At 55.2% G+C, this 26,366-nt stretch overlaps 1 protein-coding gene and 1 long non-coding RNA gene across 10 annotated transcripts; one reads left to right on the plus strand and one right to left on the minus strand.

Moving 5' to 3' along the window:
• The first annotated feature begins 1,164 nt into the window (after window positions 1-1,164).
• Window positions 1,165-24,508, plus strand: KASH5 (KASH domain containing 5). Of its 8 annotated transcripts, none has more exons than XM_047712198.1 (20): window positions 1,165-1,418; window positions 3,704-3,841; window positions 7,307-7,411; window positions 7,902-8,088; window positions 8,548-8,612; window positions 9,814-9,880; window positions 10,140-10,301; window positions 10,742-10,859; window positions 11,197-11,247; window positions 16,427-16,504; window positions 16,762-16,818; window positions 17,099-17,158; window positions 17,791-17,855; window positions 18,014-18,101; window positions 18,399-18,542; window positions 21,065-21,123; window positions 22,949-22,994; window positions 23,853-23,917; window positions 24,001-24,120; window positions 24,247-24,508. In XM_047712198.1, the coding sequence occupies exons 1-20, from the start codon at window positions 1,238-1,240 to the stop codon at window positions 24,386-24,388; spliced, it is 1,998 nt and encodes a 665-aa protein (XP_047568154.1). In that variant the 5' UTR covers window positions 1,165-1,237; the 3' UTR covers window positions 24,389-24,508. The 8 variants fall into 8 exon arrangements, with proteins under 8 accessions (XP_047568154.1, XP_047568155.1, XP_047568156.1 ...); XM_047712199.1 differs by having other exon boundaries at window positions 24,004-24,120; XM_047712200.1 differs by having other exon boundaries at window positions 18,420-18,542; window positions 24,004-24,120.
• On the minus strand, window positions 20,543-23,137 carry LOC125089761 (uncharacterized). 2 transcript variants are annotated; one of them, XR_007124053.1, is made up of 5 exons: window positions 22,715-23,137; window positions 22,235-22,626; window positions 21,527-21,720; window positions 21,047-21,091; window positions 20,543-20,572 (listed from the first exon to the last, which is right to left on the minus strand). It is a non-coding gene; the product is annotated as an uncharacterized LOC125089761 (long non-coding RNA). The 2 variants fall into 2 exon arrangements; XR_007124052.1 differs by having other exon boundaries at window positions 22,235-23,136.
• Window positions 24,509-26,366: the final 1,858 nt, after the last annotated feature.

Genomic DNA, 26,366 nt, shown 5'->3' on the forward strand with positions numbered 1-26,366 from the left:
TGAGGTCACTTGCCAAAGTCACACAGCAATGGCACTGGTTTTGTCTGATTCTATATCTCACACTTTTAACCACTGATCACATCACCTGTCAAACAGGTTCTTTCCCAGGCCTTATGACAAGTCACCATCTAATAGCCATAATAATAACAATTAGCAACAATTACCGCTTTAAGTCCTCAAGGTAACCTAAGAAGCAATTACTAGCTCCATTTCTGGGAAGAAACCTGAGGCTCAGAGAAGGTAAGCCATTGTGCCAAGGAAGAGATGGAGCCAAAATTCAAACCCAAGAACGTCTGCCTCCAGGCCAGGCCCATAGCCTTGTCATAAAGTCTGTACTGCCCAGGAGCTAAGCAGTTTGGATTCCATCCATTGGTTCACTCATTCATTCAACTTTTTTTTTTTTTTTTTTTTTTTTTTTTGAGCACTCACACTGAGCCAGACATGTTCTAGCCCCAAAGCAGCTTCTTACTGCATATAGCTCACATTCCAGTGGGGGTGTTAGTACAGAGATATACAATATGTCACGTTGTGAGACACCCCATCAGGACCACTAAGAAACAGTAAGTGGTTAGTGAGATGGGGGCCTAATGCAGTGTGGCAGGGGAAGGTCTCTCTGAGGAAGTGAAAACTGAATGAATGGTGGTGGCGTGAACCGGAGGATGCAGGACTCCTTTTCTGAGTCTCTGCTAGCAGAAAAGTGGAGTAGATGGGACATCTTGTGCCCCAAATCCTTATTCTTTTTTTTTTTTTTTTTTTAGATTTTATTTATTTATTTGACAGAGATCACAAGTAAGCAGAGAGGCAGGCAGAGAGAGAGAGAGGGGTAAGTATTCTCCCTGCTGAGCAGGGAGCCCGATGAGGGGCTCCGATACCAGGACCCTGATATCATGACCTGAGCAGAAGGCAGAGGCTTTAACCCACTGAGCCACCCAGGCGCCCCCCAAATCCCTATTCTTGGGAGTCGATTTTGGATTAATTCCCTTCTCTAGCCTGGAAAACTGGGAATATTTTACCCCCACTCTCTCTCATAAGGAATGATTGAAACGGTTTGAGAAAGAATCCTTCCGGGACCAGAGCCACAGAGGGCGTAGGAGTAATAGAGCAAGAGAGGGTAGGACATCATTGTGACGGTGACCCGGCACAGAACAAACGGCAGAAAGGGCATGACTTAGTAGCTAATTAGAAGTGGGGGGATGGACAAGGGGTCCCTCAATCCAAATCTCCCTTGCTGGGGCCCATGCACCCAAGCTTGAGGCGGGAGAATAGACCCCAGCACACGGGACGCGGACGCCCCTCGCTTCCCCCACCATCCCACGTTCCTCCAACCTTGGCGCGCTCGGCCAATACGCATGCGCCCGCTCCACTAGGCGATGTGCGCGACCTGGTTGCCCTACGCATGCGCGGCCTCGTGGTGGCAGGTAACCGACGAGACTAGAGCGAGCTTTCCCCCCGGGCGCGCCTGCGTCGCGGGGAGGAGCCCAGGTGGGGCGGGGTTTAGAGACCGCGCGCGTTCTCGGTCCCGCCCCGCGCTCTCTCGCGTTTTCCCGGCGGGGACGGCGCACGCACGTCCTCTTTTCCTGCAACTGCCGTTGGTCAGTCGTGGTCCCCCGCGGTGTCCCGGGACTGGGACGCGGGCCCAGGTACGCCCTGGCTGTGGCGAGGTTCCCCAGAGAAACCCTGTCAGAGCCGCCCATCGTGGGGGAGCGTCCCCAATATCAAGGTCTTCCAAATCTTGTTAAAATTTTCCTGAAATCCTGACCAGATACCCTCAGAAATACTGAAAAGGACTCAGCAAGAAGTCCGTAGATGACCCCTGAAATCTTGTCAGAACCTTCTCGAAATTGTGTCAGACTTCTCCCTCAGAGCCTACCAGACTACCCCGCCAAATCCTGTTACGCTCCCTTCCCTTCCCCGAAGTCCTCTCAGAGAGCCCCAGAAGTCTCGTCAAACCCACCAAAACTCCTGTCATATTCCCCTCCTGGATCCTCTCAAGAGACCTCTGAAATCCAGCCAGACACCCCAGAAATCCAGAAACACCCCCAGAAACCTGGTCAGAGACCGCTTTAAGATCCAGACCCCCTTAACACCTGCCTCTAGCCCCCTCCTGCTCGAACCTGCCTGTCAAAGACCCTCCCTCACTCCCTCACCAGGAGTTTACCCTCCAGTCCCTCTTGAGGGCTCCCAGTGCCAGACCCTCCCTCACTGGTGCCCCACAGCCATCACCCGTTGTCCAAACCCTGGACCGGTCTCCCTTTAAAGGCCGCTTTTTCTAGGACATTCTAAAAGCTGCCAAGAAGTGTGGACCCAGCAGGTGCCAGGGAGATCAGGGTCAGGGGAGGACTTGGTGAAGAAAGGGGTGATGAGCAGGTGGGGTGAGGACAGACAGGCCCCAGGTGACCCTGTGTTGACCATGTGCCGCAGGGTGCCCAGTTCAGCTCCAGTGGGCACTGTTGTCCAGTGTAATTATTAACACCATTCTCACCCTTAAAAGTGCTCTGGACTTGGGACAATGAGTCATACTGGACAACCAGTCAACCTGGTTATAAGGGAAGCAGGACAGGTCATTGTCAGGGCACAGAGGAGGGAGTCCCTAACTGGTCCATGGGCTCAGGGAAGGCTCCCTGGAGAGGCTGTGAGCCAGGGAAGCGGCCACAGGTGAGGGTGGTGTGTGTGATGTGATTTGGGCCTGGGAAGACCGTGGAAAGATACAGAGTTCCCGTGGCTGTGATGAGTGTCAGGGACCTGGAGGTCAGCCAATGGGGAGCATAGTGACAAAATGAGTCAAGGAATTGCAGGGAGCACTTTGTCCCACACGAGCCAGAGGGGCTGGGACTTGGTCCCGAGGGCACCAGGGATCCATGGCAGGGGTTGGAGTAGGAGAAAGATGGGGTCAAATTCACACAAGAGGCCAACAGTTCCAAATACAGGCTGATAAGGGCAGAATGTCTTGTCACCTAGGGTGGTGTGGGAGCCCAGGGACAGCAGCTCATTCAGAAACATTTTCCCAGAGGAGAGGATGTGTGAGCCAAGACTGGAAGGGCTAAAAGGAGGATCCCAGGCAGAGACCTAGAGGTGGGCACAGCCAGGCCAGTTTGGGAGAGAGCATGTAGCTCAGGGCTCCTGGAACTGCAAGAGTGATTTGGGGCACGGAGGCAGGCAGGGCCAGGCCATCCAGGGCCTTCGATGCCGGATCCAGGGTCTAGGCTCAGTCCCTGGGGTGCTGGGGAGCCATGGGAGAACACTAAGCAGGGGAGGGGCAGGTCAGCTCTAGGACCCAGCACGGATGGACTGGAGGGGAGATCCTCAAGACTGGGAGGCGAGGGAGGAGGATGGGATGAGGGTCCAGGGGGAGAGGATGGTGCCTGGCCCAGAACTGTAGGGAAGGAGAGGAGGGGACGGGTAGAGTCATAGGGCAGGAAGGACAAGGTTGGGGACTTGACGGGCTGTTGGCAGAAAGGGGGGAAGAGGGGAAGCAAGGAGGCAATGACCCCCATCCACTAGCCCCCCTCTTTGATCTCTGCTGCCCCGTCCTCGGCCCCCCATTTTCCCAGCCCACACCTCCAGTCCATAAAACAGGTCTGAGCGGGAGCTGCTCTGGTCGCAGCAGGGGTGGGCAAACAGGTTCTGAGAACCCAGAGCGGCCTGGGGCACAGGTGGGGCAGGGTGGCTGGTCTGAGGAGGCCATTCCCATTTGTCCTTCCAGGAGCTCTCAGAGTCGGAGAGCCTTTGTCAGCCCCTCCCGGTGATGGAGGCAGGCTGTTAGCCTCTCCAGCAGCTGCGGAACGACCACGGTGGCCCATGGATGTGCCAGAGAGTCGCGCGGATGGCCCCGCTGCCAAAAGTAGGTGGCTTGGCCCTCTGTTTGCCCCGTAGGAGGATGAGGAGGGAGCAGTGGGGGAGCAGGTGCCCGCTTGTGCCTCGGGGACCTGGGAGAGGTGGCTTGGGTGTCTGAGCCTCCACCTTGGCACAGGGTGGGAGTGGGGGAGCGAGCTGTCGTTGAAGGACCTGCTGTTTGGACACTGTGTATCTCACTGGCTCTGGGGCAGTAGAGCAGAAACCTCTGCTCGGAGGAGCACCCTTCCCTAACAACCTGCCAGCTCGGCCCTCACTTCATTCAGATCTCTGCTTCCTTCGAAAAGCTTACTTTCACATTCTCTCCCCTCTCCTGCCTCTCTTTATAGCACGGACATCTGTTTGTCTGTTTCATCTCTGTCTCTCCCACTAGAACTTGAGTTCCATGAGGTGGGGTCTGTTTTATTCACCCTGGTATTCCTGGTCCCTAGAGCAGCGCTGTCCAACATGCCAGCAGTAACTGTAATTTTAAATTTTGTTAGTAACCACATTTAGGTTTTTTTTTTAATTTAAAAAAAATTACATATTTATTTGAGAGAGAAAGAGAGTGGAGGGGTTGGGGCAGAGGGAGAGAGACCCGCAAACAGACTCCCCACTGAGCGCAGAGCACCACACGGGGCTTGATCCCAGGACCCTGAGATCATGACGGGAGCTGAAATCAAGACCTGGCCGCCCAACCCTCTGAGCCACCCAGGGGCCCCATTTAGCCACATTTAGAAGAAAAAAGAAACAGGCAAAATGGGAACAATAGATTTTTATTTAACTTACTGTATCCAAAATGGTATCCTTTCAGCATGTAATTAATATAAGAATGTATTGGGGATAGTCTTTTGATTTTCATACCAGGGCTTTAAGACCTGGTGTGTAGTTTACAGTAACAGAGCATCTCAATTCACAGGCAGCACAATTCAAATACTCAAGAACTGCATGTGGCAAGTGGCCGCCCTAAAACAATGTCCAGCTTGTAGGTGCTCAGTTATAGTCCCTGATTGTTTGGATGGATGCAAACTAAAGCCGCGTGAAAACCAGCTTTGGGAGGAAGAGGCAGGGAGACAAGACACTGGGTGGCCTTCTCTGAAATTCACCTGCTAGGTGGGAGAGCTCATTGTGATGGGGGAGGAGGCTCCCACCCTAGGGCAGAGGCAGGACCGCTTTTTCGAGGCTCCCAGTGTCCAGCAGCAGAGCCTGCATCTTTTCTCAAGGCCACAGGCCTGGACTCGCCTCAGGAGGCTTTCCAGAGGGGAAGGCAGGAGGGCAGACACCTGGTTGTCAGGACCCAAGGGCAGGTGGAGAGAGTGACTAACATGGCAACTTCGTGGGCACCAGCAGAGGGCGTGCGGCCACCGCTCCCGTGGGTGAGGGCTGAGCCAGCTCTGGGAGGCTCCTGAAGGAAAAGGAAGGACACACCGTAGAGAGATGGAGACAGAGGAGGGCTGGGGGTGGGAGGAAGAGAAGCGGAGGGAGTGGAGGAAGGAGACAGAGGCTTGGGGAAGGGAGAGTCACCAAGATATGGGAAAAGAACCCAGAGAGGGAGAAATGAGGAGGAAGAAAATAGAGAGGCAGGGATCCGGAAAGAGAGGTATGGGGAGGAAGATGGAGAAGAGGAGTCAGAGAGAAAACTAGAGAAGGGCAGAGACATACAGAGAGAGGGACAGACACTGAGAAAGGAAATGAAGGAAAGAGAATAGGAGAAGCAGTGACATGTTCCTGAGGGGCCCCAGGAAGGGACCGTAGACCCATGTAATGGCCCTGCACCAGACAGTCCGGGGCTGACTCTGGCTCCGCTCTCCCTGGCTGAGCAGCCCTGGGGAGTGAGCTCACTGGGCTCTCGGTCCTCCTGGGTAACATGGGGAGCATAGCAAAAAGAGATAAAGCCCCAGGAGGGGCCCTGGTGTCCCCTAACTTGTGGGTCCCCTCCACCTTTCCCTAAGAGCATGGGTTCAAATGTTCAAACCTGAGGGGGCTGAATTCTAGCTCTCTACAAAGAACCCCAGAGAGTAGAAGGAATTAGATAGAGGGCCCATGGGCTCCTGCATGGTTCAGTCGGTAGACTGTGTGACTCTTGATCTCAGGGTCGTGAGTTCAAGTCCTACATTGGGCATGGAGCCCATATTTAAAAAAAAAAAAAAAAAGAAAGAAAGAAAGAAAGAGCATTCATATGTTGAACAGATGACCTGGGGCAAGTTCCTAACTTCTCTGTGCCTTGAGTCTCCTCATCTGTAGTGTGCGGCTAATAATAGCAGCTACCATGGTCCATAGAAAAGCCCCAGAAGAGGAAGGATATCTACTAAATGCTAGATAAATATTCAGCTCTGTGACTGAGCCTCCACCACCTGCCAGGCCTTCGGCCCAGGGCCTTTCTAGATTTTATCTCAGTTCTCCCCTAGGAGGGAGGCAACACCCCCATTTTCCAGAGGAAGAAACTGTGGCTCAGAGAGTCTATGCTCCTTGCTCAGGCCTCCCCTTGGGTATGTCAGACCCTGCAGCCTGTGCCGGGCCTGCTGTTATACCCAGTTGTTCAAGGGCAGGGCAGGGAGTCTGGAAGGTCACTTCCAGTCCCAGCGACTCCTGGGATCTCCTGTATCTTGGAGCATTTATTGAGTGCTTACTATATGCAGACACTGTGGATACAGCAGTAAACCAACAGCTGTGGGGACATGCACATTGTGTGTTCATGTCAGGAGGGCTGTTCCCATATACAAACCTAGCCCTCCCAGCCCTGGTAAGGTAGGAAAGGATCACTACCTGCCCATTTTACCGGTGGGGAAACTGAAGCTCCGAAAGGAGAATTGACATGCCCACAGTCGTGTGGCTAGGCTCTGAGCTCCTAACTGCTCCCCCACCGCCCGCCCTCCCTAGATCACCCACCCCCTCTCATCTCAGGCCCCTGGCTGTGGGCGCCAATGATGCCAGCCTGGCCTGGGGATTCAGGTAGGAGAGACCCGCCTCCCCTCCCCCGCCCCATGCAGGCTGGGAGACTGGAGATGTGGCCGGCAGAATCGATCCAGGCTGTCCGCGCCTTATTGGATTGTTCCTGGCTCCTGAGCCCCTCTTCACCCTCAACTCCTCCCAGAATCCTCTCTTCTTTGCCCTCCTCTGCTCCTAGCCCCCGCTGAGCAGAGCCTGGACAGCAGAGGAAGAGAAGAGGAAAGGATGATCTCAGAGCCTTTGACCTCTGGGCTCCTGAGTGGCTTGGACACAAAGGATTAGACAGCAGGGAGACTTCCTGGCATGAAAGATGGGGTCCACATCCTCAAGGTGCAGAGCGAGGAAGCCACTCAGAGACCCTTAAGTTGCTGTCCCCGCCCACCCAAAGCTTCCTGCTGTTCCCCAACAGCTCCAACTCCCAAGTAGCTCAGAATAAATTCCCTCCCCTCTGCAGGAGCACAGGACCTAGGGTCACTCTTTCTTGGCTCTCTTCTCACGGGTGGGGCTGACCCTTTTCTCTCCCCAGTGTACCTCTGGGACCAGTTGGAGGAGGGGAGCCTCGGGACGCTGCTGAGCTTGGAGGAGCAAATACTCAACTCTACGTTCGAAGCTTGTGACACCCAGAGGACAGGTTGGGGTGGGGGGCAGGATGGGGGCCAGGCAGCAGTGGGCCTGGGAGACGTGAGGAATAATAAGGAACAGAGGGGGCTGCTGGGAACTGGGGAGCTGTAGAGAAGGGGCTCTTCTTGGGGGGCCTGCAGGTTGAGGTGGGGGTGATTGTGGGAAGCTTCGGGAAGGAAGTGGATAAGGGGATGGAGGCCTTTCAGGGTGAGGACATTAATGGAAGAGTGTAGGGCCTGGGGAGAGGGAGGGAGAGCAGCCACTGTGGGCCTGATGGGGTACAACAGGTCCTCGTGCTCCACCCTGTGAGTGACGATGGCCAGGCTCCATTTCCAGGTGAAAAGGTTGACTCAGAGGAGGGGAAGGACTTGCCCAAACTGTCTGGGTTAAGCTGTGGTACAGGGGTGCCACCAGCCCAGCCACTGGTATCCTACTTTCAAGCCATCACATGCCCCTGCCCCACCTGCCCCAGACTCCCTCACGACATGCTCTGTCCCCAGGCCTTGTGGCTGTGACCCACGTATTAGCATACCTGGAGGCTGTGACAGGACAGGACCCACAGGATGCACGCCTCCAAACACTGGCCTGCAACCTGGACCCCAATGGGGAGGGCCCTCAGGCCACTGTGGACTTGGACACCTTCCTGGCCGTCATGAGGGACTGGATCGCTGCCTGTCAGTTGGATGGGTGGGTCTCTGCACCTCTAACCCTCCCCCGGAAAGTCCTTCCTAAGATCTAACCTCACTGCAGCCAGCATCCTTTGGGCACCGGGACCCACTGTGGTTTGAAGGAGGATGAGAGAAAAGTGAAGAGATGGGGTTGGGGGGATGTGGTGGAGGGTCTGAAGACAAAGTTCCTAGGATGAGGAGGCAGAAGTAAAAGGGAAAGGGAAGATGTGGGGGAATTGGGGGGCTGACAGAGGCCCTTCCCCATCCCTTCTCCAAACACAGTCCTTGCCCCTCCTGCTTTTCCATCTGGCTCAGGGCTCTTGCCATCTGGCCTTACCTTCCTCCCCACCGTGGTGCTGTCAGTGCTCCTGCTCTCACCTGACCTGGCCCCTCCTCCTGCCACCAGCAATCCCCCTGCGTGGCTGGTCGGGATTGGGGGTGGCTGCAGGGGGCTCTAAGCCTCATCCCTTTGATACAGGGGATTAGAGCTGGAAGAGGAGACAGCCTTCAAGGGGGCCCTGACCTCCCAGCAACCGCCATCTGGTGAGACTACTATATATAGAACGAAGCAGGCAGGCCCAGGGTCAGACAGTGGGAGGGACTTCCCACCTGGGGATGGGAGCCAGGGACATTGGGTGGGACCCCTGGAACATTTGCTCTCTCCTGGAGCTATGAGTTTGGCTTTCTAGGCACCTCCATGGCTGCCTCCCCACCTTCCCTGAGCTTTGGGGTTTTTTTTTCTTCAGGGACTGGTTCCAAGTCCTCTTCCTAACTGCAGCCCTATCATAGAGGCCTGCGAGGCCCTGCCTACTTCTCCTTGTCAGCGTCACTGGGCTCCTGCCTACTCTCTAGTCTCTGTTCCCTCGGGCCTCCTGGCTCAGCCTGGAATGTGCTAGGTGCCTGCCCACCACGCTCTTCCGAACCCTAAACCTCCACACCTGGGGAAGCCGGAGGATGCCCCGGACTGTGGTCCCTGGCTCTCCGGGCTCGCTCACAGACCCGCATTCCTCTCCTGGAGAAATCTGACCATCTGATTCAGTTCCCTGTCCTGCTGTTTGGTTAGTTGATCCTTTCCCCCATTTTATCCCCAGGACCTCACACATACGAGGTGCTCCATAAAAAAGTGTTCCTGTTGTACCTTACAAAAACAAAACAAAAGCAAAATAATAATAATCACAGCTTTGTTGATGTTCCCTTGGACCTCTTTCAGCAAGGTCAAGGGAAGGGAAACACCCCTCTGGGTGGGGGAAGGGACAGGACGAGGAGGCTGGAGGCCAGGAGGTTGGGGATGAGGTTGTGGTGAGGGTCCAGGAGGAGAGAGAGAAGCCTGAGCTAGGACTGGCCGAGACAGTGAGGAGCGTGGAGCAGATTCAGGGAGGAAGATGAGGGTCTGGAATCAGGGGGACTGTGGAGATGAGGAGGAACAAGGGAGCCAGGACAGCCCAGTGACCAGGTGAGTGGGTGGGAAGGAAATCGGGAAGAGGAACAGGTTTGGGGGTAGCTAAGGTGCTGCTGCCCAGTGCTGTGATGAATTCAGGGCTTCGAGAGAGTTCCAGCCTGAGCTCAGGGTATCAGTGAGCAAGAGGCCTTTCAGACGGTGGATATAATCGTAGCCCCAGGAGCAGATGAGATGACCCAGGGCAAATGCGAGGGTGAGGCTAATAGAGGCCAAGCCCAAGTCCTGGGGCTCCCCGACACCTAAGGTCACCGAGGAGCCCACCACCCTCTGTCTGTCTCCCTCCAGGATGCCCAGAAGCTGAGGAGCCAGCCAACCTGGAGAGCTTTGGAGGCGAAGACCCCAGAGCTGAGCTGTACCTATGCACCCCCCAACACCTTCCCCACGGCCCATGCCCTCCAGCCTCCCTGCCATAGGCCTCGGCGGGGTCCTTGGGGGGGGGGTGAGGGATGGGTTGTCGGGGCGGCTGTGCTGCTAGGCCTGGGAGAGCAGGGCAGTCTCTCTCCTGTTCCTCATTCTCTAGAAAAGCCTCATTTCCCCACCACTGCCGCCCCCACCTGGGAAGGGAAGTGGGTGGGAGCTGTGGCCGGTGACCAGCCCCTCCCTGACCCCAGGCCCGCCACCGCCGACCTGCTGAGCAGCCTGGAGGACCTGGAGCTCAGCAACCGCAGGCTGGCCGGGGAGAACGCCAAGCTCCAGCGCAGCCTGGAGACCGCCGAGGAGGGGTCCACACGCCTCGGGGAGGAGATCGCGGCCCTGCGCAAGCAGCTTCGCAGGTGGGCTCTCCACGTGCTCTCCCTGCACCTCCTTCCCTGTCTTCCACCCTGCGCTGTCCCGTCTGCTCTTCCTCTTTCTCTTTTGTGTTTCCCTGGCTCTTGTCACTCAGCCTCTTGGGTTCAGACTCCCCTCTCTACTCTTCTCTGTGTCTCTATATCTGCCCCCTATGCCTGCCCTGTGGTCTTTCTCGTATCTGTCACATTCCCTTTATTTTAATCTCCTGCTCTTTCCAGGTTTCTGTCCCACCCCTTAGTTTTTTATGTAGAAACTGGGGCTCTGTGTCCTGCGCGAGGTTCTTTCCCCGCTTTTCCCTCTGGGTTTCCGTGTCCCACCCCACCCCAACCCCCCAGGTCCCTGTCAGGATTTCTCTGTTGCTTCTGACTCTCTGAGTGGCTCTGTCTCTCTGGTCTCTATTTCCCTCGCGTGCGGCCCCCCTCAGCACCCAGCAGGCCCTGCAGTGGGCCAAGGCCGTGGACGAGGAGCTGGAGGACCTGAAGACTCTGGCCAAGGGCCTGGAGGAGCAGAATCGCAGCCTCCTGGCCCAGGCCCGGCAGACGGTAGGTTCTGGGCAAGGGGTACAAAGGTGCCTTCTTCCTTCCCCCTTTCTTGGAGTCGGAGCAACAGAGCCTGACAGTGGAATGGGAAGGGGCAGAGGTTACCCCTGCTTCCTCCCTGACCCCAGGTCCTGCTTGATCTGACTCAGGGTGCAGATCTATTTGCCACCCCTCTCATGACAGAGGGGACAACAGGAGCCATCAGGGCTCCCAGACCTGTTCTCCCAGCCTTGCTCCTCCATGACCCAGACCCAGGCAGGATGGGTTCCCAGGTGTGGGAGAAGGGAGAAGGCAAGGAGGCCCAAAAAGAAGCCTTTGTCCTCTCTCTGGGGTCTTTCAGGAAAAGGAACAGCAGCATTTGGTGGCCGAGATGGAGACTCTGCAGGAGGAGGTGAGCTGAGGCCCAGTACCCACCCCTACCCCTCCCCCAGTCCCAGGGATCTCCCGCCCTACCCCTGCTGCCCCCAAACACCTCTAGCAGCCTGCACCCAAACACCCTGACAGTCTGTAGAGGGAGATTCCAGAATCCCAGCAATGTACGAGTGTCTCTGAAAGTCACAGCGCTGTGTGCCCTGGTTGGTAAAACTGTTGGGCATGGGGCGGACTGCCTGGGCCTGTGCTGGGGTTGCCTACGTAAGCATGGGTCAGTCCCATCTCCTCTCTGTACTTCACTTGTAGCAGTGGCCAAAATAACAACCTCCCTCGTTGGGTGGTGTGGGATTTAAACACGGAGATGCTTGTAGTCTTTTTTTTTTTTTTTTTTTTTTTTTTAAAGATTTTATTTATTTATTTGTCAGAGAGAGCGAGGGAGAGAGAGTGAGCACAGGCAGACAGAATGGCAGGCAGAGGCAGAGGGAGAGGCAGGTTCCCTGACGAGCAAGGAGCCCGATGCGGGACTCGATCCCAGGACGCTGGGATCATGACCTGAGCCGAAGGCAGCTGCTTAACCAACTGAGCCACCCAGGCGTCCCGGAGATGCTTGTAGTCTTAGGCACGAGGCAGGACCCATGGGCAGTGCTCGCTGAAAGTTTACCCCTGTTGCTCATATGTTAGCATTTTTTATGGTGGAAAGAACACAGGCTTTGAAGTCAGTCCTGAGTTCACATCCCATCTCTGCCACCTTCAGGCATGTGACTCCCCCTTCCCAAGCCTTTGTTTTATTCTCTGAGAATGGGAGGAGACTATCTGTTCGGCAGGATCGTCTTAGAAACAAATGACAGTGCTCAGCTGGGGGCCTAGCGCAGTGTCCACAATGGCCCAGTTCAACCACATGTCCGATTTGAGCCCCGTTCTGTCTGACACAGAGGACATGATCTTAGTACATCTGGGCCCACCTAGTCCTTTTTAGGTGGAAACTGAAACTCATCAATCGATGAAACTCGTCACCACCCCTCTGCAAGGTGGCATCTAAGTGGCTGAAGACCCACACGGCATCTCAGTGTTCCAGGAGGCTGCCGTCCTCTCTCAACGTCTGTTCTCTCTGCTGGTCACGAGATTGATGCTCATCATCCCATCTGGTCCTCAGCCTTAGTCACCACCACACGCTGGCGTCCCCTTGGAGGCTGGCATTGCCCTGGTCTCTGGACATCCAGTTCTCACTGCATCTGTTGCCCGTGGCCCTCTGGAGCCCCCAAGACACGAGAGCCTCTGGGGTACTTCCTCAGCCCCTCCCACACCCTTCCAGGGCCATAAAGGAGGCTTAGCTGATTTCCTGAGACTTTGTGGCCACAAGGGGCCTTGTTGGGCCTCTCTGCCTCCAGTCCACACACAGCCATCTCCATTCTGTTACTCACAGGCCTTGCTGGTTCTGAGACTGAGCTGAGAAATGCTCCCTCTCAGATTCCCAGACATCCCAGCGGGAGTGTGGTCCAACTGCAACCTTCCTCTCCACCCTTCGCAGCTAACCCGGGGTTTGGGGCTGGCGCAGGGCCTGTTTTCCCTCTACTCTCTTCTTTGACCCTCCTCCACCCCTCCCCTGCCCTAAGGATTTCTGCCCAGTCCAGACAATGATACTGATTCTGCCCGATCCCCCCAAGTCTCTTTGTCCTACATCTGTGTTATGGCTTTTACTATTTTTTTAAAAAAAGATTTTATTTATTTGATAGTGAAAGAGAGCACAAGCAGGGGGATCAGCAGGCAGAGGCAGAGGGAGAGGGAGAAGCAGGCTCTCCGCAGAGCAAGGAGCCCAATGTGGGACTCGATCCCAGAACCCCAGGACCATGACCCAAGCCAAAGGCAGATGCCCAACAAACTGAGGCACCCAGGCACCCCTGGGTTTTACATTTAAATCCAAAATTTTCCCACTATTGTTCTCTGGCTCTTCCATGAAAATTCCGTCCACTGGGACGACGGGAATCTCACCATGGGATGGTTGCCACAGTGTGAGGCATGGGGTTCAGGCAGGATGTGACTGTTTTCTTCCAGAACATCTCTCTTTAAGAACAAGGAGATGGGACACCTAGGTGGCTCAGTCAGTTAAGCTGTTGCCTTTGGCGCAGGTCATGATCCCACCCAGGGTCCTGGGATCAAGTCTCACTTTGGGTTCCTTGCTCAGCAGGGAGCCTGCCTCTCTCTCTGCCTCTGCCTGTCACTCTCCCTGCTTGTGCTCTCTCTCTGACAAATAAATAAATAAATCTTAAAAAAAAAAAAAAAAAGAAAGAGCAAGAAGAGATTTTCCCTAAAGCCCCATGGCAGAACCCTCCCTCTTATATAAAGTGACATTATATGATTATAGCCAAACCACTCCCTGGTATGGGCACTCCAATCCTGGATGGCCCAAAACACTTTCAGCTCCAAGGAAGAGAACACTGAGGAAATGGTGGCTTCAATCCAAAGGACACTCACTTCATTAACAAGAGACTTTGAAGTTCTCCGTGTTGGTTTGGTGATTTGGGCTTGTTCATTGGCCGATGGCCTCGTGATCTCAGATGGCTGCGACTGCTCCACCCTCGTGGCCTTATTCAAAGAGGGGCAAGCGGGCCCAGCTAATGCTCCTCCTATGGCTCTCCTTTCGTCAGAAGGAAAAGCACCCCCACTATACCCACTATCCCAGCATACCTCTCCCATCACGCTGGCAGGAATTGGATCACATGACATCCCCAGCTGCAAGGGATGCTGGGAGAATATTTGACCTTCCTCTGCCTCGAGTGGGAGATGAGCAGTGAGAGGGAGCGAGAATGGCTGCTGGGTTAGCTAACCAGTCAATTCTCCTGAATCTGCCGAGATCTCCCGAATCTTCCTCTTACTCACCCCTCCGGAGTGGGGCTAGGAGCCACTTTCTCCCCTGGAGAGTGGACCCCCAACGAAAGCGGAAGGACTCCGAAGGGTGAATTGCAGCCAGCAATCTCTGCCTCCTCCCAGCGCAGAAGGCCTGCTGCCAGGTCAAGTGCCTTGAGCAGCGCCTGGGACATCCTAGGCGCTCGATAAACCGGAGCTATTCTTGGTTGCCTCCCTCCCTACCTTCCCCCTGCCCACAGCAGCCTACAGAGCATCTATAGATGGAGTTCTCAAGTTACAGGAGAATAATGCTGGTGTAAGGGACACTCAGGATACTCGGCTTTCCTACAAAGAATCTTCAGAGCAGGGCTCGGGTTACTGCAGAAGAAGGCAGGAGAGGCTGAGTAACCAGGTTCCCTGCTGGGCAGCCCAGAATCCAGCCTCCAAATCCCCACCAGGTGGACAGATGTTGACACAGCATTCCTGGCCTGTCCTTCCTCTGCCCTTCACCTGGCAGCCCAGGCCCGCGGAGACCAAGAAGGAGGGACGGCTGATGGAGGACTTGGAGCCCATCCAGCTGGAGAGAGGGCGGAACTGGCCCTGGTGTCCCCAGGGGCATGGGGAGGAGGGGCGTGGCAAGGGAACTCCAACTGCCTCCCGGCCCTGAAATGCTTTTGCCCATGGCTGCTACACATCGAAGTCAGCACAAGTTGCTAAGTTTTTGGTGCCTGGAAACTCTCGACTGGATTTGGGGCCACTTTATTGTCAGATCCCGTTTCACAGCTGGCATGGGCTGCCCCTTTCCTGGCCCCCTTGTTTTCTCAGATAATTCTCCCCCTGGAGGATTCAGGGTGGCCTAGCCCTGCCACTTCCGAAGGCCCCTCATCCAGGCTGCACAGGGCCCAGGCCCTAGGCCTCATCAGAGTCTGCCTCCTGAGTTATCATCTGCTTCGGCACCGGTCCCCACCTCTAGCGATGAGCTCCCTGAGGCCAGAGATGAAGCTGTTCCCCATTCTCACCCGGGGCTGCGTCTCACCCCAGAGAGAGTCCGATTTGGTGAGTCTACTCACTCACCAAGTGACCTTGGCCAAGTTTCTTAGCCTCTCCACTTATCAATTTCCTCTGTAAAATCAGAAGGTGAAACCAATGAAAACATTAACAACCAGACATGACGTTCTTCCCAAATGGCACAACGTGACATGCATAGCAGCACCCAGGAAATCTTCCTCCCCCCAAAATTGAACAGGAGCTTGGACAGGGTGCTGGATCTACCCACCAGTTTCAAGGAAATGAAGAGGTTGGACAAATATGATGAACGTCCTGTGGAGGGAATGAGAACTCAGGAAGCCAAATCTGAATGCACAAATTCTACAGGACAAATAACTTGATTTATTCCCCAAAAGACGTGCCTCAAAAAGTACCTGGGTTAGGACAGGTGGGCGACCATTGTCAGAGGAAAAGAAATGAGACATTTCAACCAAAAGCCACAGTCAACCTTCTTTGGATCCTCCTACAAACAAACTAAATGTGAAAAGACCTTTGTGAGACAACCAAAATGGAAAGAAAAGAAAAGAAAAGAAAAATCCACAAATTTGATACAAGATTGTAGTAAGGAATTATTACTTTTGTTAAGCGTGATCATGGTGGTGTGAGTTTGGTAAAGTAAACAATTCCTTAAGTAGGAAATTAAAATGCCAGAGTCGTTCTAGGCAGAAATCACAGGCTACCTGGCATTTGGTTTAGAGTCATCTGTTCAACAACAACAACAACAACAAAACTTGGAGAATAGGGAAGAAACTAGGAAAATATAAATAATTATTGAAGCTAGCTAGTGGGCAGTGGGAGTCCATTATACTGGTATTTTTACTCACATGTGTGTGAAAATATTTAGAATGTGAAGTTTTGAAAGTATTTTTAAAATATATATTTTGTATTTCCTGAACATTTGGTATGTGCCAGGCACTGTTCTAAATGCTCTGTGCTTATTAACATAGAGTAGTGTGTGTTTGCAATGAATTACCTCCTGTACAGCCTGGGGGCGCGGGGCTCAACTTTTCTGTGCCCCACTTGCCGTTATCTGCACGATGGGAGAGGAGACCTGAGGTAACGCGGGCAAGGTGCTCAGACGTGCTCGCAGATACTGTTATGAGCCCCGTGGAGTGGATCCTGTCTCCTCAGATGAGCACCCGTGACAGACAGAGAAAACACGGCTGAGATCTCGTAGGCGGGGTGGAGGGATTCAATGGGCCCAAATACATAACGCGCTCAGCACGAGTTGTCCGTCAGGTGATCAGGAAATGTCAGCTGCGGGCGCTAACATTACTGTTGGCCGAAGTGGTCCTTCCTTCTTCCAGAACGGGAAGCTGCTGGCGGAGCAGGATGGAGTCAAAAGGAGGAGTGAGGAGCTGGCCACGGAGAAGGAGGCTTTGAAGGTGCCACCCCTTCCTAAGTGTCACTTCTACCAACTTCAGCCCTTCCAGCCGAGTGAGAGCGGGGACTTCATCGAGCCGTCAGGCTCCCAGGGCTCCTGGCAGCTCGGCTGAAATCCCTCTCTGGGTGGCTGATGTCCAGAGACATCACGGGAGGTTGAGGAGTGGGGCTCCGGAGAGCTGGGTGGGCTGGGGAGGGCAGCGCCCGCTGAGGCCTGTCCTGGGAGGCCGGACAGATGGATGGACTCCTTCCTCGGCAGCGGCAGCTCTATGAGTGCGAACGCCTCATTTGCCAACGAGATGCTGTCCTCTCAGAGGTGAGGGGCCTGGGGGTGGCGAGGGGACATTTGCCTTCCATGTGCTCCTGCCCCAAGGTCTGGGAGTCCTGCCTGGGTCTTAGCCCTGGATAAGCAGCACAGAGAGGTCAGAGGGTTCCCCTGGCCTGGCAAGCCTGTCCCTGCAGGACCTAGAAACCTGATGCTCTCCCTCAGGCCATAGCTCCTCCCCCAAGCTCACCCTGCCCATCTCCCCTACCCCTGCCTCTGCATCTTGGCGGAGCTGGGCCCCGTCTTACTGGGCTTTGTTGGGCTTCCCCAGCGCACTCGCCATGCGGAGAGTCTGGCCAAGACGTTGGAGGAGTACAGAACGACCACCCAGGTAGCCTGCAGCCTTCCCGCCCTCGGCCCGCTGCCTGGCCCTGCTCTTCTGCCGTCTCTGCGTTCACTGCCTCCCTCTGCGCCTGTCTGCCTTGTGGAGTGTGTGTGTCTCTGGCCTTTTCACTTGTCTTCTGTTCCTTTCTCTCTCTCTCTCTCTCTCTCTCTCTCTCTCTCTCTCTCTCTCTCTCGCACCCTGTGTATCTCCACCTCCGGTCCATTTTCATTCTCTGTGGGAGTCTTGTCAGTGCATTTCCCCTGCCCATCTCTCTGTGTGTCTGCCTTTCTTTGATTTAGTCTGTCTGTCTCCAGGGGTGACTCTACCCTCCGTTGGTCCCTGATCATTAGGCTTCTCCTGCCCCTCGCATGTCTTTGCCTCTCTGTGAGTCTGTGTCCGTCCATGTCTCTTGTTCTTAGTTTCCCGGGCTGCTGGCTTACCTTCTCCGTTCCTGCTGCTCTCTGTCTCTCTTTGGCTTCCTAAGTTTCTGTCACTGCTTTCTTCCTCTTGTCCCTTGGCAATATATGTCTGGAGGAGCCCAAAGAAGTCAGGGGAGTGGAATTGACTGTAAAAGGAGCCCAAGGCCGGGAGATAGAGAAGAACAGAAAGACAGGGGTCCCCCACTCCCTCCTTTGCAGGAACTGAGGCTGGAAATCTCACATCTGGAGGAGCAGCTGAGTCAGACCCATGAGGGGCCGGATGGGTGAGTGGAACATCAGGGGTAAAGGAGGCAGGAGGGGAGCCCACAGGCAGGGGCCCCCAACCTCCAGCCACAGGGTGGGCAGAGCAGCCTCCTCAGAGTGGGTGGACTGACCCGTAGGGGCAGGCGCAGAGAGAGCCGCCCCTTGACCATGTGGCCAGGCTACTGGAAGGGGCCCAGGCGAGAAGAGTGGGCTGGACCAGGCTGCTGCCCCCGTCACTGGGCGTGGAGATCGAGGCCATTCGGCAGGTAGGCCTGGCTCCTCGGGAACATCCCAACCCCCCGCCGGCCACAGCTCTGACGCAGCCCTGATTCACACCCACCCCATCTCCCCCCCAGGACCATCTCAGTCCTTTACCTCATTCCTACCCCAATCCTTGGTCCTGCTGCCAAACCCTTCCCAGGTCTTGCCTCCACCTGCTCCCCAGCCCAGCCTCACCCTCGCCACACAGCCCCCCACCCAGCTCCTCCTACCCCATGCCTCAGCATGTGTCCATCCCCATCTCTGACCCATCTTCTGCCTTCACCTGGCCCTCCTGACCTCAGAAACAGCTTCTCCTCTCCCAGAAACAAGAAGTGGCAGCCGCTGCTCTCTCCAGCCCTCTGTGTGGAGTGTGGCAGTGGGAGGAGGTCATCATTGAGACGGATGAGGAAGTGGAGCTTCTGCCTGAAGCCCCGGCTGGGACACTGGTGAGCATGGGTGGGGGGGCTCTGAAACCACTAGAGTCCAGGAGCTGGAAGAGGGGCCTGGGACTCCCATGTGCCACGAGCTTGCTGCCCATTCCATGGGCAGACATTGACCAAGGGCCTTCTGGACACAGGCCGGAGCCAGGCAGAACACCATCCCTGCCCTCTGGGGACTGGCCCTCCAGGGGAGTAGACAAGAGCAAACAAAGCGAATGCAAACAGCACAGTGGTAGTTTTGTCATTGGGAAAGCACTGTCTGGAAGCCCTGCGTTTACAATGGTCCTGCGGGGGGAAGTCACGAAGTGAATCGTTCCTCCGGATACCGTAAAGATACATTAAGCTTTTACTTTGGGGATAGAAGGCACCGTAAGAACAGCTTAGCAAGCCCATGTGGAAATCTTGAACTCAGCCATGGCGGTTGTTTTATGACTTCTGTAATTACCTGAGCAGTATTTCCACATCCTTCGAAACAACCGAGACAACTCATCTCTATTAAAATAGAGATTTTAATCTATTAGTGCCAGAAGTCTCTCTGTCTGTCTGCTTTTTTTTTTTTTTAAGGAAATATTGCTAACAGGTCTGTAACTGCGTTGTCTTGAAAATAAGACTGCTTCAGAATTATACTGTTCACCATTCTGAAAGGAGAAACTCATTTCTTTGCTCACTTTCTCCCTGGGTTGAGAGAAGCTTTTGCATTTCCCTTCAATGCCTGTGCTGTTTGGTTTCTTTTTTAAAGATTTGTTTATTTATTTGAGAGAGCGAGAGAGCTCGTGTGAGCGCAAGTTGGGGGAGAAGGAGAGGGAGAGGGAGAAACAGTCTCAAGCAGGCTCCACACTGAGCACGGAGCCAACATGGGACTTCATCTCACCACCCTGAGATCATGACCTGAGGAGAAACCAAGAGTCAGATGCTTAACAGCTTAACCAACTGAGCCACCCATGCACCCCGATTTTTCATTTACCTCCCCCAGTATCTCTGCAAGGTAGGCATCCTCACTCCTCATCCTGTTACCCATGGGAAACTGAGGCTCAGAGAGGTCACACATTCCCAGTCACGTAGCCTATGGGTGGCAGAGTCACGTCCTTCTGAGGAGGTGTGAGTCAGAGTGAATTCCTCTGGGGGCTCTTGACACCCCATCTAAAGGAGCACTGATCCAGGCCTCAGGGTGCTACCAGCTCTGGGTCCTAGAATTAAGGTGCAAAGCTGCTCGGGGCCTGGTGGGAAGATCGTGCGAATGGGCCATCCCCATGCAGGGTGATGGGTGTGCAGAGGTGGGGGCCAGGCCCTGAGGGAGCCCAGCAAAGGGAAGACCTGTGTCAGGTAGGAGACTGGAGAGGTGTCACTGGGAAACCGACACTTGAGTTTATTTCGGAGAAGAGAGAGAAGTTGGGCGGTGTCAGGAGAGAGAAGCCTTCCTGGCAGGGGAAAGCACACACACGAGGATGTGGGGCATGAAAGCATAGAACACGGTTGGGCAGCAGAGGGAGTGGCGGGAGGCTGGGGAGCCATGGGGCCCGATCACAACAGGAATTACCTGTAAATCAAGCAGAGAGATTGTACTTTTCTCCATCGAGTCCCAGGATGACTGAGGGCAGGGAGTGGGTGTGGTCAGCTCTCAATATAGAAAGATCCCTCTAGAAAGATCCCTGGTGGGGGCGGGGGAGTGGGGAGCCTATATGGAGAGCGCGGGGACTGACTAGAGGCAGGGAGGCCAGGAAGGAGGCTAGGGCAAGAGTCCAGAAGATAAAAGCCTGAGGCAGGCCAGGGCCTTGGGATAGAGGAGGAGGGATGGGCAGAGAGAAGTGGGGTAGGAGAGACGGGGCTGGGGTGTCTGGGGTGCTAGGAAGGGAGAAGTCAGAGAGACATCAGACTTACCTTGCAGGGACACCTGGGCGGCTTAGTGGGTTGGGCGTCTGCCTTCAGCTCAGGTCACGATCCCAGTGTCCTGGGATCGAGTCCCACATCAGGCTCCCTGCTCAGCAGGGAGTCTGCTTCTCCCTCTTCCCCTCCTCCTGCTCGTGCTCATTCTCTCTCTCTGACAAGTAAATAAAATCTTTAAAAAAAAAAAAAACTTACCTTGCAGCCTAGTGAGATGGGATCCTGAGGGACGGCCAGGGAGCTACCTGGGGTCAGTGGGTGCACAAGCCTGGAGCTCAGGGATGTATTTAGGAAACAGTGTCAGGTTGGCGACTGAGGCCGCAGGGAAGGAGAAACTAGGACCTGGGTCCTGAGAGAGAACAGCTGGGCGGGCGGGCGGGCGGGGGTTGCCCCCAGACCAGGAACCTGGGAGGAGAAGGGGATGCAGGAAGGAAATGCCGGGCTTCCTTTCGGTCCACGTGAGTAAGAGAAGCTCGTGGGAGTGTGAGAGGTTTGGGGGACCTGGAGTCCTGGGTGCTGAGGGGGATGTAGAGCTCGGCCCCCCGCACCCAGGGAAGGAGCCCAAGAGGAGGGCAGGTTTTAGCAGCAGGTGGGTAATTCTTGCAGGGGTCACAGCCCAGGAGACTTACCCTTGCCTTTTCCCACAGAGACACTTGCAGGGAGAGCTAGCACACCTTCAGGGAGGAAGGAAGGAACGATCAATGTGGTAAGAAGCTTGTTCCTTCCAGAGCCATCCCCCTGGCTTGGGGTGACACCACATTCTTGGACATTGTGCAAGGACTGGAAAAGCCCTGGGGGGAGTTGTACCTCATTCCCTCCTTCATTCATTCATTCCCTCCCCCCGAAGTGACCCTTGGCCTGTGAACCAGGATGCGCCACCCCCAGCCCTGCCTTCAGCATCTCCTGGTCTAGAGGGAGACAGACTCTGACCCATCCTGTTCTGAGAGGACATCTGGCACTTCAAGCCAACTGGGGGAAGGCTTCCTGGGGACATGATGCTTGAATGGGGTCCCATAGGAGCAGTACTCATATAGGAGACTCTTAGACAAGAAGACAGTTGTCTGGCTGATGGGACAGCTCAGTCACTTGGTCACTGTCACTGAACATACCTCTCCCAAGGCCTCCAAGGAATCCTGGGATGAAGGAAACCCAGACTGGCCCAGGGAGAACACCCAGGTAGTTAAGAGACAGTCGGTGACTCCGGAATCAGACAGCCTGGGTTCAAATCCCGTGATGGGGTGCTGTAAGCATTACTGTCCAGAGCCCCAGACGTGTGATTGTTAGGAAGCTCAGCGGCAGGCCTCTGGGGAGAGAGAAAGCACGAGATGTCTGGGCCTATCCTCCTCAGGCCTGGCCTTGGGGCCTGTGGTTTATCTCCTATGGAAACCTGTGGTTTCCTGTGATGCCTCCTGCTGCACCCCGCTTCAGGCTCTGGGCTGCGACAACTAATGAGCCGCCTGCCACTGGCCTCTAATTGGACCTGTCTGAGAAAGCTGAGATTGGGCAGGAGGGGGGCTCTGGAGGTATGACCCCCCCCCACCCTGCGTCACCAGGGAAGGGAAGGGAGAAGGGGCTGAGCAGCAGCGGGGGTGGGGGCTGGACATTTGAATTTCCCAGGAACAGGGCAGTATGACCCACAGACTGGGAAGCTGGAAGCTGGAAGCAAAGGAGGAGGTAAAACCCATGGCCCCTAAAGCTGACCAGGGTGAGGGCTTGGACCTTGAGAGGTGCTGCTGGAGGAGCCCCCGGGGGCCCAAGTGGCCATCCCAGGAGATGAGACAGCTGTGTGTCTGACAGGGCAGAGGCTGGGGGCTTACCAGCCGAGATGCCTGTTTGTGTCCTAGTTGAAGACACAGCTGTGTCCTGAGGGTGTCAAGGTGGCGGCAGCTGGAGGGCTGGACCCCTGGTCCCCAGTGAAGGTGGTAGCCTGTGGTATGGCCATCCAGGTCTCCAAGAGGCGTCTGCGTTGCACAGCTTGAGGTCTGAGTCCCAGAGGGGGTGTTTCATGGGCTCGGGCAGCTGCAACCCTCAGAGGGGCAGAAGCTGAGGGCCTGCCCACCGAAGAGAAATGATTTGTGCGGGAACTTGCTCACACAGTTGGCTTCTGGAATCTCTGTCCTAAAGGAAGACCCAGTAAGACTGACACTCACTGAAAGCGGCACAACCCCACAGGCACGAAGTGGCTGCCCTGAGTCTCCGCTCCGAGTCTCTGGTGTTTGGGAGAGTAAGAGAGCAGAAGCCTCAGCTCCCAGCTGTAGCATCAGATAGTGGAAGAAAAAATCAAAAGAGCCTCTTACCCTTTTTGGGGGTCACACACTCTTTTGAGAGTTTGTTGACAATTCCCCTGCCAAATATGCACAACAGACCTACACCCAGCAGCTTGCTCATGGGGCTCCAGGACACCCCCAGGCCCATCCGTGATGCCCACTCCCCACTAAGACCCCTGCTTTAAAGGCTCATCCAGCCCCACAGTGGGAGAACGGGAGCCAGGTCGAAGCAAGATGCTTGCAGTGACTCTGTTGTCCCCCCAGGTTGCCCAGAAGAGAGGAAGAGGAGGAAGCAGTGCCCCAGATCATGGTAGGCAGTCCCCAGCACCCCCTCCCAGTCCCCACCCACTCCGGGGCCTTGAGGAGGGTGACACAGTGGCAGCTCTTCCCAGCCCTCACCCACACCCCCTCTTCTCCCCAGCAGACAGAAAAATCATTCGGCCAAGAGATAACAAGGCCCTTGCTATAGCTAATGAGAGCGGACAGCGCCGTGGGGGGAGGCCTGCGGGCCAGTGGGCGGCCAGAATGTTCCCGGGGGACTCCCCAAGCACACACAAAGGGCTGCGGAGGCTAAGCCTCAGGCCTCACAGACGTGGCTACACCCCCGGAATGCGAAAATGCACACGCACATGCGCCCACGCACAGGAAGGCTGCCGCCCCAGCCAGCCCCAGAACTCCCTGGGGCACAGCGACTGTCACAGCTCCCCCGCCTGGCACCACTCACACCAGCTGCTGTGCTCCTCGAAGCCACAAGGCATGGTGCAGGTGCCCGTCCCCATTCTCAGGCAGGGATAGGGAGGGAAGCTTGGGGAGGAGAGGCAGGGAGCCCGGGGTCCTCAGGGTAGGAATATGAGAGCCCGAACGTGTGCCAGGCATCTGGGCCCCTTTGGGGTCCAAACCCTCCAAAAGGGGGTCTCTGAGCAGCCTGACCCCAAAGCCTACCTCCCCCTTCCCTCCACGGAGATGGGACCCCACCTCAGTTTCCTCGCAGCTGACTTGATGGATGATCTCTCCTGAGCTGTTGGCATCAGAGCTGGGAACCCAACCCTGTGGGGTGCCACACTGCACTCCACCCCCTTCCATGTGGTCACTTCTGTCCAGTGGCTTGAACCAAGGGCCTCTCCCAATCCAGGACCCAGTCTCAAGTTTGTTTCCTTTGTCCCTCCAGGCCAATCTCCCCAGCCCTCTGGGGGACCCGCATCCTGGAGATGTTCTGGAAAGCCCTCCTGAGAGGTAACAGGACCCACCGGGACTGGAAGGGGCCTGGAGGCAGAGGAAAAGGTCAGCGTGATTGCCTCGCCCTCCTTTCTGTCCAGCAGCCCCACCGAGCCCGAGCCACAGCAAGCATTGGTGCCTGTGCCCAGAGAGCTGGTCCCAGTCAGGAGACCAGGCTGGGGCCAGCTCTGCCTGCCCTCCCTGCAGCCTGAGCCACTCAGGTGCGCCCCGAGGCATCTCCAGAATGAGGGTGGCCGGCACACGCTGGGGTACTGCCCCCTGTTGAGACAGCCCCAGCAGCCTCCCACCCTGGGGCCTTCCCTGAGCACTGGGCTGCCTCCCACCAGGATCACTCGGCCGCCGCTGATCCCGGCCCCTGTCCTGGGCCTGCTGCTGCTGCTGGTGCTGTCCATCCTGCTGCTAGGCCAGTCCCCGCCACCCACCTGGCCCCACCTCCAGCTCTGCTACCTCCAGCCCCCCCCAGTGTGAGCCGCTCAGAGCAAGGTCTAGTCAGAGAATTCCTGGGGAATCCTACTGTTATTACCATTGTTGTGCCGTTAGCTGGGAGGGCTCCGGTTCAGGGACCCTAGATACAGTGCTCCAGGATCCGCACCCCTGTGTTGAGTTTTTATGTGAAGTTTTTTGGTTTTGTAACACTGGTGACTACATTTCTGAGCAATAGCAAAACACACCCAACAATGGGTTAAATACTAGGGGTTTATCTTCCTCCTAAAACAAGTCTGGAGGAGGGCAGCTATGAGCCCACAGCTCAGTCTCCACAGCCTGGGGGATGAGGGAACGATGATTCTCTGTGATCCTCTCAGCCCTTCCCTCTTGCTCGGGAGCCGGCAGGTGTGGCTTCATACATCACATCTGTCGGAAGAAGGGGACTTGTCCCTTCCTTTCTTTATAAAGAAAAGACGTGGCCTTCCCAGAGCCAGCAGCAGACCTGTGTTCATGTCTCATTGGCCAGAAGTGTTTGTTACGACCCCTCCTAGCTGCAAGAGAGGCTGGGAGACTGAGCTCCTCTCCCCTCTCCTGGCAGAAAGAGGGAAAGAGACACATGGGCCTGGCACACATCACAGATGTCCCCTGCAGGGCAAACAATCGGCAGGAAATGGACCAGTGTGCCATTAGCTTACTCATCACTTACTGTTCATTCATGTGCTGCGATTAGACCTTAGACGATAAAGCCGTGGGGGCATCTGGGTGGCTCAGTCCATTAAGCATCTGACTTGGGCTCAGGTCATGATCTCGGGGTCCTGGGATGGAGCACTGCAAGGTCTCCCCACTCAGAAGGGAGTCTCCTTGTCCCTCTGCCCCTCACCCACTCATGCTTGTATGCTCTCTCTCTCTCAAATAAAATCTTTCAAAAATTCATTAAGTTATTTGTTAAAGAAAGGAAGATAAAGCTGTAGAAAAACAGGCCCTCCAATGCCAGGCTGAAGAGCCCTGGTTTTCTCCTGAGGATGATGGGAGATTTCAGAGATTTTATTGCTTTTGTTGTTGTTGTTATTTATGCTTTAATTGAGACACAACTTGCATACAGATATATGGATATGCTCGCTTCAGTGCATACACTAAAAATGGAACCATACAGATAAATGGACAAATCTTAAGTATCAGGTGCATGAGTTTTCACATATGCAAACAACCACAAAACCAAAACCCGGGTCAAGATATGAACAATTTCAGCACCACAGAGGGTTCCTTGGGAGAGTTTTGAGCAAGGGAGGGTCAGAGTCACCCCTATTTAAAGGCAGATGGTGGGGGAGCCTGGGTAGCTCAGTGGGTTGAGTCTCTGCCTTTGGCTCAGGTCATGATCTCATGATCTCGTGATCTCAGGGTCCTGAGATCGAGCCCTGCATGGGGCTCTCTGCTCAGCAGGGAGCCTGCTTCCCCCTCTCTCTCTGCCTGCCTCTCTGCCTACATGTGATCTCTTTCTCTCTGTCAAATAAATAAAATCTTTAAAAAAAATAAAGGCAGATAGTGATAGAGGTAGCTGTAGGTTCCATAGGAACCCAGAAAATGCACTTAACCTGTCCTGGAAGGATAGGGATTTTGTCTATATTAGGTAACATCTGTGTGCACTCTTGAAATATGAGTAAAGTTTGTTACATTGAGCAGGGACCAAAGGAGGGTGTCATGGGCAGAGAGAATAGTGTGTGTGTGTGTGTGTGTGTGTGTGTGTGTGTGTGTGTGTGAAGACCAGGTGGTGGGAAAGCACCTCTGTGGGCAGAGAGCCATAGAAACCACCATGCTGCTGGGATTAAAAAAAAAGAGGAGGATGGGGGCAAGGAGGATTGGGAAGAGAGCTTCTGAGCCTGCATGGGGGATGAATATGAAAGGAGGCAGGAGGTGGGGAGAAGGCTGGGGCTTGGTCCAGGTGGGAGAGGATGAGGCTTGAGCTGAGCTGGACATGTGGCTGGGAAGAAGAGGAAGGGCAGAAAGAGGCAGGGCAGGAAGG

This window comes from Lutra lutra, chromosome 17, assembly GCF_902655055.1.
Source record: "Lutra lutra chromosome 17, mLutLut1.2, whole genome shotgun sequence".
In the NCBI taxonomy this organism is placed as follows: Eukaryota; Metazoa; Chordata; class Mammalia; order Carnivora; family Mustelidae; genus Lutra; species Lutra lutra.

Excerpts from the sequence above, each read along its gene's own strand:
- KASH5 (XM_047712194.1), top strand. The coding sequence starts at position 1,238 with ATGCACCCAAGCTTGAGGCGGGAGAATAGACCCCAGCACACGGGACGC. Across the intron at positions 17,159-17,790 it reads AGTACAGAACGACCACCCAG|GAACTGAGGCTGGAAATCTC; the intron begins GTAGCCTGCAGC and ends CCTCCTTTGCAG. Across the intron at positions 22,995-23,852 it reads AAGCAGTGCCCCAGATCATG|GCCAATCTCCCCAGCCCTCT; the intron begins GTAGGCAGTCCC and ends TTGTCCCTCCAG.